This window comes from Seriola aureovittata, chromosome 15, assembly GCF_021018895.1.
Source record: "Seriola aureovittata isolate HTS-2021-v1 ecotype China chromosome 15, ASM2101889v1, whole genome shotgun sequence".
Classification (NCBI taxonomy): Eukaryota; Metazoa; Chordata; class Actinopteri; order Carangiformes; family Carangidae; genus Seriola; species Seriola aureovittata.
In genome coordinates, this window is record NC_079378.1 from 2,775,175 (window position 1) to 2,787,322 (window position 12,148).

General features: G+C 39.9%; 1 protein-coding gene across 2 annotated transcripts in view; it reads right to left on the minus strand.

Moving 5' to 3' along the window:
• The window catches only part of wwc1 (WW and C2 domain containing 1), a 43,136-nt gene extending 32,736 nt beyond the window's left edge, over nt 1–10,400 (minus strand). The window contains exon 1 of one of the 2 annotated variants that reach the window (XM_056397869.1): nt 9,276–10,400. In XM_056397869.1, coding sequence (XP_056253844.1) covers nt 9,276–9,394 — 119 coding nt within the window. In that variant the 5' untranslated portion in view covers nt 9,395–10,400. The remainder of the gene's footprint in view (nt 1–9,275) is intronic. The other variant, XM_056397870.1, reaches the window with a different exon arrangement.
• Between the last annotated feature and the right edge of the window lie 1,748 nt (nt 10,401–12,148).

The window sequence follows — 12,148 nt, forward strand, 5'->3', positions numbered from 1 at the left end:
CAGGAGAGTAACAAAGCGAGACTCTGCCGCTGCCTCTTGTGTTTCGTGACTGCAGATACACACAAACACAGAAGCGGCGGCTCGCTGCTGAGCAGAGAAACTCAACTGGGTCCTTTTTCAGCTGATGAATAATGAAAGGGGCCCGGAGAAGATCCCCTCGGCTCTGCTCTAAATTTAGATTCAGGAAAGACGGGGAGGTTTCTGCCAACCGCTGATCCCAGAAAAAGCCGGCTGGTTGGCTGGCCCGGGCATCCACATCCCATTATTTGATTCCTCTCTCTCCGCTCACCCACTAAATCCTGTCCTCTAATCGCCGGGCCGAGGGGAGTCGCTGACCTCAACTCGTCGCTCTCTGTCACAGTTTTCCCTCGCAGCGGAGGACCAGCTGGCGGCGACGGCGGCGGCCCAACCTCCATTTCACTGTCAAGTCATTTAATAGCCACTTGTGGCGCTTCTCACATGCTTCAGTGCTTTTGTACTCAAACTGCCTGCGGGTGGCTGTGGGAGCCCCCCCCCCCCCCACCGCATGCTGCAAACAGGTAGTGTGGACAAAAACCGCGACGACCTGATGTGCAAACCACATGAGCACAAACGCCCTGAGCAGCAACTCCCTCCCTGGGTCACGTCCTCGCCGGCTGGAAGGTGCCACTGTCTGATGAAGGTATAACATTCAGAAAACAGCCAGAGCCGGAAGTTTTCGCGTTGTCCGTCCATCTCATTCTCTTGGACACGATATCTCTTGACGGAACTTCTTCAAAGTTGGTACAAACGTTCAATTGGAGTCAAGGACGAACTGATTAGACTGTGGTGGCTAAAAGGTCAAAGGTCAAGGTGACCTCACAAAACACACCTTGAGGGAGTTTCTTCAGATTTGGTAAAAACGTTCACGTCCAAACGTCAATCATGAATTGAGCAACACGCAAGAATACGTTCTACCTTTCTAAGTGTCTGGTAGTTGCCAGTAAACTTCATGCAGTGTTTTCATTTCAGGAATATAACTGATCTTATTAAGGATTACTTCTGAATAACAATGGCTTTTATAAACAACTTCCAACTTCTTTTCCCAGTCTTACATTACAGCCCACTGAATATATTTTTGTTTTGGACTATTGGCCAACCAAAACAGAGAATTTGGAGACATCACTTTGGGCTGATTAAGTTAATTTTTCACTATTTTCTGATGTTTAACAGAACAAATAACTACTCAATAGCTGCCAGAGTTTGGATCTGGCAGTCCAGTAAATGTAATCCACGTTTATTTTGACAGTTGGACAAAAATAAACACCTAATTCCACTTCCAGTCATGCTCTTATAAACCAGACATAGACGTAGAGTAATGCACTAAATTAACTCCATTTATATAACACTTTTTATACCACAGCACTTTACTATGTGCCTCTAATTTCCCAGTCCACACACACACATCACTGTGTCAACTTGAATCCAGATAATCTGATGCAAGTATGTAGCTCGTTTAATAAAAACCAGTCTGATTGGTTAAATATTCCAGGTTTGTGTTTTTAATCCTTTCATTGCAGTGTCATCTTAGGATACAGGAAAAGGCCAATTAAAAAACATTCACTGACTAACTCGAGGTGGAGTTACATGTTTGGTTAATTGTCTTTGGCAAAGCTTCAGTGTTCACTAATATTTCTGTCAGACTCCTGTGAGTATTAAAACCAGCCGTCAGGACTTCTGGAACTTTGTGATGTCACAACAAAGCAGTCACCAAGCCCCGCCCACCAGGGCACACCATCCAAACCTTGCAGGATTTGGTTTCTCTGAGTGTTTTACCTGAAATATTCTATATAGTCAGTCTAACAGTCAGCCAATCAGAAGAGAGGCTCAGAGCCTCCTCTCTTCTGATTGGCTCACTGACCTGTTGTTACTAGAGCTCCAGAGAGAAGCCTGAGAGAGGAGATGTAAAACTACACTGAGATGGTTTTTATATCTTCTGATAGATCGACACTTCAAATAAAACAAATAATTGATTATCACATCAATCTATAGAGAACTTTTTTGATAAAAGATTAACTGTTTAATCATTTTTCAGTCTCTGACGCCAGCTTCTTAAATTGAAAGATTTGCTTCTTTTTGTCATTTTAAACATCAAAAAATTAGAATGGGTTTTGGACAGTTGGTTGGTGAGTGAGTTTCAGCGTCACATGTTGGTCTGCACGTTTTTTAAGAAGCTTATCTGAGGCTCTGTGAGGAAAACACTGAACTCTTGTGATGTTCTGGCATCAAAAATTGATTTGCAGAATATTAAATTCTGATTCCATATCGGCTTTTAAAAGCCAATGTCAGCCGAGGCAGCAGAATACACACACACACACACACACCTCCACAGGTTTCACATACCAAGGTAAACAGCCTGGCCAGGCCCCGGCGCTCTAATGCAAACTGACAAAGTGTGCGGCAGAGTGCAAATACACAGGGAGGCGGGCTGCATAGCTGAACGGTGAGTCAGAGAAACGCTCATTCAGAGCGGCGTATACATTCCTCAAGGCCAGTTATGAGGCTTCAAACTACATTTCAGAGCCGCTCAAAGTCCGACAGTGAAACAATGACAGACGTAAACACTCCCTAAACAAAGCATTGAAAAATAAACTGTGAATTCATCATAAAATAAAAAAGGGGAATGACCGCAGAAATCTGCCTCTGCACATCAGACTTCTCATACCAATGACGGCGTGTTATCTGACAGATAACATTCCTTTCACCTGACGATATGCATTCAATGCGTCACTGCAAGGGTGGATAGATGATATAGCACTCTGAAGAATTTACAAGGGCCACAGAGGCTCATGCCTTTCTATGAAAACATCTCTCTTTTCCCTCTTCTGTTCCCCTTTCAGTTCAGTTCTTCTTGTTATAGTCCTGAATGTGTGCAGGAACCTTAATATGGCTGAGTGGCTACATATTAAAGGTCCCATATTGTATGAAGCTAGATGTCCATGTCTTTATTGATTATAGATCAGATCTAGGTTCTATATTAATACTGTGAAAGTATCAAAGCACTCAGTCCACAGAGAAATGAACACAGCCTGTATTCAGAAATTGAGCCTTAAAACCAGCCGTCGGGACTTTGTGATGTCACAACAAAGCAGTCAAAACTCTCAGCCATTCCCCAAGCTCCACCCACCTGAATCCACCATCCAACACTTGCCGGATTTGGTTTCTCTGAGTGTTTTTACCTGAAATCTGCTATATTTTTATTGGATCACTCAGAAAACAGTCAGCCAATCAGAGCTCACAGCCTCCTCTCTTCTGATTGGCTCACCAACTTGTTGTTACTAGAGCTCCAGAGAGAAGCCTGAGAGAGAAGATGTAAAACGAGATAGTTCTTATGGATCAACACAGGAAGTGTAACACATGGGACTGGATAACTGAGTCAGAATGTGTCAATAATTTAAAAATAGGTTGTTTTCTTTCTTGTAATACTTTATCAAGATTTCAGAGAAATAAAAAGTGGCAAATAAAAAAAGAGGTCACCCCAGGACAGAATAGAAAGAGGTTTTGTTTTGTTTTGAGTGTTTCAAAAAGAAATCAGCACTACAATCTGGAATCTGGAATCTGGATGTCCTGTACAGCTACATTAGCTATTCAAATAAAGAACATCGGATATCTGTGACTGTTCCTCCGAGGGCCCTGGGCAGGATACATGCACATGCACATGCACACACACACACACACACACACACACACACACACACACACACACACACACACACACACACACACACACAGACACACACACAGACACACACACAGACACACACACAGACACACACACACACGCAAAAGCTGTCAGTGTCAAAATAAGGCGGCTGTCTTTCTTCATTCCTGAAAGCCAGCCTGCACTGGGAGGGTTTTCACATGACTACAGCAGGAAATTCAAAGCTCCTGTAAATACCAAAGATGAACATGTTTTTGAGGCTGAACGGGCAGAAAAAGATTTTGCCGACACTTTGATGCAAAACAAACAGAAGACAACAACAACCAGCAATCACCTGAAACACCAGCGGTGAGGAGATATGGGAGGGAAAGATAAAACTACAATAACCCACCGTATGTGGATTTCTGCCACTAGGGAGCTTTTAATCAAAACGACAACAAGAGACAGAGTTTGGGATCATGGGAGTTGTTGTCTTCGTTCAGGAGCTGAATTATCAAGAGGTTCTCCTCCTCTCCAAAACAAACAGACCAGGCGACTAAATCTGGTAAAACACTGAATAAAGAAATTTCATGTTAAACATCAGTGATTCTCCAACTCTGTTTCCGTGGACACATGGCGTGTCGGCGAGGCTGGGAGTCGAGCTGCCGCCAATGTTTGCTCGGATCCAGACGTCCAGTGACTACAATCCTTCATCCGCATAAAATATTTATTTAAAAACCACCAAGATCTAAAATGTGTATTGTAAACATGCAGCTCAAAACTGAATAAAAGATGATCTGGTGCTTGTGTCGTCTGAATAGGAGCTAAAAGTCAGTTTATTTACACTGGAGAAGCAGCTACATTACACATTTCTGACATTCTTCTTTGATAAATTACCTAAACTGATTAATTAATTAATTATCATTAACACCTATTTTATTTTGATCAACTTATGCATACAGGCAGTGCATAAAAAATTAACAAACGGGTTAAAACACACTGTAACGTAGTTGTAAGCAGCTATAATAAGTGTTTGTTAATGTTTGTTAACTTTTTATCTGTTTATACAGTAGCCTTTTACTATGGGTGTCCACAGGAGTTACAGTTGTCTACAAATACATTAGTAAACACTTATATCTGCTTACAACTACCATTAAAGTGTGTTATAAACCATTTATTATGTGTTAATATGCAAATTTTACAATGTTAAATAGGTTTTTTGAAGTACTTTAAGTTAACAATGATGAAAAGATGACTGATGAACTTCTGCTCATTTCCAAACATCCTCTAAACTGCTGTTAATTTACTAGAACAAACAAAAATATCATTGCAACAGGTTAAATTAATAGAAGAAATGTTCAACCTGCAGAGAAGCTTTAATTCTTGTATTATTTAACCACACAAGAACAAACCAGTGCACATTACTGCCTCTGTCTGAATTGTGAGCTGCCACAGATAAATAAGTTATAAGATGGTTGGTTATGTATTAAACACCAGGCTGCAGCTGTGGCTGAGCCGGCCTCTGTTCAGGTCCTAGTTAACAGTTTGCAGGGCCTCACGCTGCACTTTGACCCCGTGCACCTTGGCAAGCAGTGAAAGGGATTTCAGATGAATCAGGCCTTTGGCTGGTGAGTCTGTGCGCTGCTCGGTCCTTCACGTTCTGTGTTTCAGGAATGTGTGTGTGTGTGTGTTGTTTTTTAAGGACTTTGTTTGGTAAGGCTTTCTTCCTTCTCACTTCCTCTAAGTGTCTAAGTGTAAAACGACCAGAGGAGGAGAGGTCTTCATTCCACCTGCCATATAAGTGTCAAATAAGTGGAGGCCGATACAGCCGATGAAATACTGTGTGCAACACAGCTGCAGCACCTTTTGGGAAGCAGCTAGCTATTGTTTTCACTTTCAATGAATCAACCACTTTCGGTTTATAAAAGGTCACAAATTAGTGAAAAATGTTCAGTTCTGTCTCCCAGAGCTCAAAGCGACGTCTTCAAATGTCTCGTTTTACCCAAAGATGTTCAATTTACAATGACGCAAAACAGAAATGAGCAGCAATTGTTTATTACTAACATCTTGACTGATATAAGCAATGAGCAGCAACACACACAGCAAAACACAGCACACGTATGATCACTATAACCAAACGTGAAAACACAGGTAGCTGAGGCTCCATCACAGGAGCCGCTTTGCAAACGGGGATAAATAAATACCTCACAAATCAAAGCACTAGTTCAGTGACCCCAACCTAAGATAAGATCTCAAATTTCTTGATCCCCCTCCCCTAGAGGAAATTCAAATTTGACATAGAAGCGCAAAGGGAAAATGTATGTGCAATATAGAAATAAAAAATTAAGTGGTTGTGCAGTTTGTCCAGTTTCTATTGTAATATACTGATTTGAGTCTTACATATTCTCCAGATGTAAAAAAGGAACATGTTTGTTTGGTACAGGCCACAAGAAAAATCACATCATCATCATTTTTATATATTTTCAGGCAAATTGAAATGCAAAAATTACCATTCCTGCTGAAATCATGACTCATATCGCAATCAAAATATCAGCCAAACTTTTTTTGTTTTTTTATATTTTATTTTAATTTTTAATTGAATTTTATCATTGAACCACCAATGCAGCCAGTGCAAAGATGCTTCAGGCAGCTAGCACGTAGTAGCAGGGCAAGACGAATAAATCTAACTGAGAATTTAAACTCTGATATCATGACACGTCCTTACCTCATTTAGAAAATTTGCACATATTTTTCCTACGAGGTCTTTGTTTCTTTTTTCATTAGACAAACACAAAAACCTGCAGAATAATGTGGGTGTTTTTTTGTTTTTTTTGTTTTTTTTAATTAAAGCACAAAAGAAACGAGCAAAACCTCAAAACAAATAAATTAAGAGCTAAATCGATGTTGTCAATAGTGAAGTAAAGAAAGACAAACGCAATAACATTTTATAGGACTTGATATGGTTATTAGTATTTTATGTCAGACATTTAAAAGTGGGGTTAACGGCCCTGAGAACCTCTCACAGCTGAGGACAGAGGAATACTGTTTGAGGATAACTGTTGTGACTCATTCGCATCTATTTGCTTGCAATGTTGGTGAATGAGGAACTGCAGCTTGTTGTTTATAGTTGATTCACTGCCCCTCTGGATAACAGCGTCAGTTACACGCACTACGTTAAAACATGTAAAACACAAATTGACCCTAATGCAACAAGAAGAGAATCTCACAATCCCACCCTCTCGTAGAAAAGACAAAAACAAGCCGTAAGCCGCCTGAATTCCAGACATAAGCCATTAAAGGGATTTGGTGTCAAAGTCCGAGGGGTCTTAAGTAACTGGTAAAGATGAAAACCGAGGGTGCCCCCCCACCCACCCACCCACCGCGGCCTCCACACTGTGTTTTGGTACAAGTGGTGCTGCATGCTTGGCACTCTAAGCCTATTACACTGATGGATTTCTATGAGAGAGAGAGAAGGGGGAAAAAAGAAGGTAACTCACACCTCCACACCTGATTTCTCATTACAGGGATGTAAATGAGCAAGAAGAAGAAAATAACTCTTGGTTTCCACCTGAGCTGCGGTTTTTAAGACTGGTCAGTTTTTCTGATTTGAGACCGACATGTTGCATCTGCAGCAAATTCCTCTATCATGTTTCCGCTTTCTCTGGAAAATAAACGATTTAAAAATCTGTATTTCTGTAAAATACCTATTTGTCAGGTAAAATAAGCTGCTGTTAACCTGGTGAGAAATAAACTGTTTACCCACAACATTTAATGACTACATCAATACATACATGTCTGATGGGACTTTAAATCATTCACTTGGTGTTAAAACTAATGCAATCACAGTCTTAATAACGGATCTACTGTCTTTTACCAGCTTCCAATCAATTACCTTAATAAGTTTAATTAAGTATTTAAAGGATGACCAGGATTTTGTCTAAGCTCCTCAACCAGTGTGTTCTTAAAGTGATAGTTCAGGTTATTTGATCTGGGGTTGTGGCAGGTACTTATACATCGTCAGTGTATTACCTGCAGTAGATTCGGACGGAGAACTTTAAGCTGATGAGCCCAGGTGGTAAAAAAATATCCTTTAAAAAGTTCTTAAAGTGAAATGTATGTGATATGATTGAAAGCTCCAGTAAAGCTACTAAATGAACCATGTGAATATTTGCTGTTTTTTTTATCATAACAAACTGAATATTCAATTCAATGGATATTTTCTCTATTTTCAGATATTTTAAGATAATAATCATCAGATGAAAACATAATGTTAATAATCATCAATAACACAACCGCACTGAAAGTAACTTTCCATTCTCATTTTTTCTTTGAGCGTGTATTATCATTTCTCCTTTCATCCACCTTCCCACTCACTATCGTTTTCTATTAATTTAAACATGAATAGCTTCTTCCTTCTGTTTATTCTATATCTCCCCTTTCAAAGCTAATGCAAAAACACTCCACAGAGCACATCACAGAGCACAATACAAGCGGGAGCATCTTGTTTATCACCGGCTGAGATCTTCTTGATGAAACACTAAAGGAGAACGACTCCCAGCTTCAAGGTCAAATTTCTACTTCAAATAAGAGAATGAATGCAGCTCTGAAGACAGACATTATCTGTGCGGGCGAGTTCAATGATCCTGTCCTCATTAAGATTTCCTCTCAACACCACTCTGCTCTTCATCACTCCAACTTAACCTGAGTCTCTGCTGAATCTTTGTGCAAAAAAAAAAAAAGAAAAAGAAAGTCTCATCTGTTATTTCAGGATGAAAACAGCTACAGGTGGAAAAGAAAAGCATCGAGATCAGAGAGAGTGGTGAGGAGGGAGAGGAGCTGTGAGCCTGTCGTCATGGGTAGAGCTGCAGCAATTAGCAGATTAATCGATTAGACAGAAAATTAGTCTACAACTATTCTGATGATCTAATGAGTCTTTTCTTTAAGGTAAAAATCACAAACATGTCTTGCTTCCATCTTATCAAATGTGAGGATATGATGCCTTTCTTTGTCATACATGACAGCAAACTCAATATCTTTGAGTTTTAGACTGTTAGCTGGACAACAAAAAAGAAATATATATATATTTGGCAACTTAATTTTGCCAGTCACCACACTGAAACACATCTGCCTAATAACCTCAGTTTAAATAAAAAAAAAAAAAAAATAACTACTACTAGAAGAAGAGACATGGACTGTATTTGTCCCTAACAGCTTGACTCAGGGATGTGAGAGGTCAAAGTGAAGAAGGCACAAATGCAGTAAAATATTTTAACAGTGTTTGACTCCTTCTTGTTCCCTAACTGGGATCTATATGGACCAGCTGCTGGTTGTAATGGTCCACAGACCCCCCCCCCCCCAGCAGGAAAACAGTCTGTTTATCTCTGGCAGGTTAAACTATCTTACTGAGGATAAAAATGTACATATCTGTTTATGGTATATTATGTGTATGTTACATGAATAGTCTCATTTTTGCACAGCAACAGCGCTTATATTTCTGCCTATTACAGTGGTAAGCAAAAACTACAATTATATTTTTTTTTTCTTCAATGATGATTGTAATTTGATCTCATCTGCAAGAGGTCAAAGGTCATCCATCAGCACTACAACACACTCCTACCTGTCTCTGGGGTCGATCCAGCTGGTGCACTGGTTGATGTGGTCAATGTAATAGACTTTGCCATCAAAGTCTCTGGCTTCCTCCCAACCCTCAGGTAGTGGCAACTCCTTCCTTGGCATGTCAGGCGAGTCTCCATGTAATTAATTCCTCTCTACTCAAAATCATAACGAAGGGAAACCATCGCTTTTCTCTGTCATCATCTTCATCATCATCATCATCATCATCACCATCATCAGCAGCAGCAACAGTATCAGCAGTTATTCCCAAAATTCCCTGCCTGGCGCGTCTTGGATTAGGGAATAATAATAATAATCCATAATAATCCACCGATTAGCAATGAATCCAACAAAGGAGGGACTGTTAAAAGTGGGGGAAAGTAGTTCCAGCAGGCTGCACTTGTGCATCAGTTCATTTCTATGTGAGTGTCAAGTCATCTGCAATATAAACACAACGGTCATAAAACTACACCGTGTTGTTATTTGACGTGTTTTTCCAGTTGTAGGCGCATGTTTTACAACTTTTTTATTTTTTTTTTTCCCCAAATCCGGAGGGAAACTTCGAGGCGGTCTGGTGACAACTTTTGAAGTAAACTACAATTATCCACGGTCCACAAAACACGAACGGTGCTGCTGCTGCTCCTGCTGCTGCTGCTGCGGGTCTGTTGTCGGTTACAACGTAAACACAGAGAAGCAGCCTCAACGTCCAAGTCCACAAACCTCCGAATAAGAGCCAAATGAGGGGCGGTAATGTGTCCACAGCAGCGGGGTTTCACGCGGAGAACCGTTAAAATGCCTTTTTTTTTTTTTTAAAATCCTCTAAAATCCCCAAACTGGGCTCGTTTCTCCTGCTTGCCTACAGGCCACCATGTTTAGCAGCAGTAACCGATGCTAACCGCCAGCCGCCGCGGGGTAACGACCACTCAGAACACCGCTGAGAGAAGAAAAAGTAACGAGCGAATCCGCAGCCGTTAAAATCCGGTAAATCAGAGAGAAACTCGGTCTGTTATCTTCTGAAATGATCCGTTTGCTACCGGACGGGAGGGGAGCAGCGGCGGCAGCGGCGGTAAAGTCTTCCCTCAGTCCCGATGACTTCGGCCGGTCGACGGCTGTCAAGTGACAAACATTCATTGTGCCAGCTTCCGGCTACGATTTCAAAATAAAACTTTTGTTGCCAAATTCAGCCAGCAAAATAAGACTTCCGGTCACAATAATTTGCCTAAACTATGACTGATATCAACAAAATCAATCAATACGTGTGTTTTCATAAAGGACTAGTGTGCAAAATTTACTTTTTTTTGTGTTTTGTGTAGAAGATTTAGATGTTCAGATTCCATACACACACACACACATACATACATACATACATATATATATTATTTATTTTTTTTTTATATTTTTTGTTATTTCGTAAAAATATTTGTAATGTAATTGCTCACTGGCCTTCACAGCTCTGCTCTGCAATGGCAAACTTTCAAGCTGACAGCCCCCTCTGGAGGTCAACCTGTTGAACTGCTGCATTGATCCTCCTCATGCTGAGTAATGGAGACTGATGTCAGGTGAGTTCTACAGGCTGTTCAGCTCAGGTGCCACAGGTTGGATTTTGATGAAACTTGGGGAGATGGTTCCCAACAGCTCTCTGTCCCTTTAACTTAAATATGACACAGCTTGATCAGAGGGTGACACGGCAATTTCAGGCCAAAGGAAACATCTGTTCCTGCTCCACCTGGACTGGTTTTGATGACAGGAAACACGCTGATTAAAATGCTAAAATTAAAGTAAAAAAAAGAAAAAGAAATAATAAGTCATGACATGAATTATGAACTTGAAGGACGCTGAAAAAACAAACTTTGTAGGTGAAACTCAAAGTTGTTTGCAGCACTTTAATCCTCCACTCAGCTGCTCCTGATTAAACATCTGGGTGTTACTGATTGTCATTGTGGGCCCGGTGCTCTGGTTGTTATCAGACGTGCACTTTGCATGGTTATAACACCGGTTAAGGTTAACGGTGTTAAGTTAATAATGTAACCAGGAGCTTCTTGTTCAAGTGATGGCACCTGTCTGTGGAGGAGTCCGATGCTGAGGAAGTTTCAGTGCTCAGAGATCATGGTTAATGAAGACTGGTGGACTGATTAGTTGACATATTAGTTGGTGTGGTGGGATAGGTTAAATATGGTATTAGTTTTGAATATATATATAATTATCTGTCTTATATTTATCTATATATCTTTGTTTGTGTTGGCACCATGTTGGAAAACAGTGTTATCACTGTTAAATGTTCTTTTTCCTTCTATTTCTTAAAGATACATAAATGAAATCAATCAGCTGACGGTTATTCAACAACATTTATTTAAAGGGGAATTTTTTTAAATACAGTTTTGTCAGAACAGGATCAATTTTGATTACAGATGCTTTTGTATTTTTGTGTTTTTTTTTATCTTATTGTTGTGGTGACAATTTATGATTTTTTTGTAACTATTTAAAAACTAAATTTATTGATCGAATAATCTTTATTTGTACAGCACTTTTCAAAGAACAAGTTTACAAAGAGCTTCACAGATATAAAAAAAAACACTGGTGCTATCATGAAGGCAGTGAAATAAAAACCTTCAAATGATAAGAAAACAATAAAAGAACAATACAAATAGAGACTAATTTAAAAGCCTTTTTATATTTTTAGGGTAGGTCATACTTCAAAAGGAAAAAATAATGTTGATTAAACTCCCGGGAAATAAAGTGAAAAGTAGCTCAAACATAAAATGTTAATATATACATTAAGTGTATATACAGCCTGTGGAAATGTAAGGGTGTGTTGTGGATGTTTGGCTGAGACACTAAAACAAGAAGTGAAAAAGACATAAACTTGACTTGACTCTA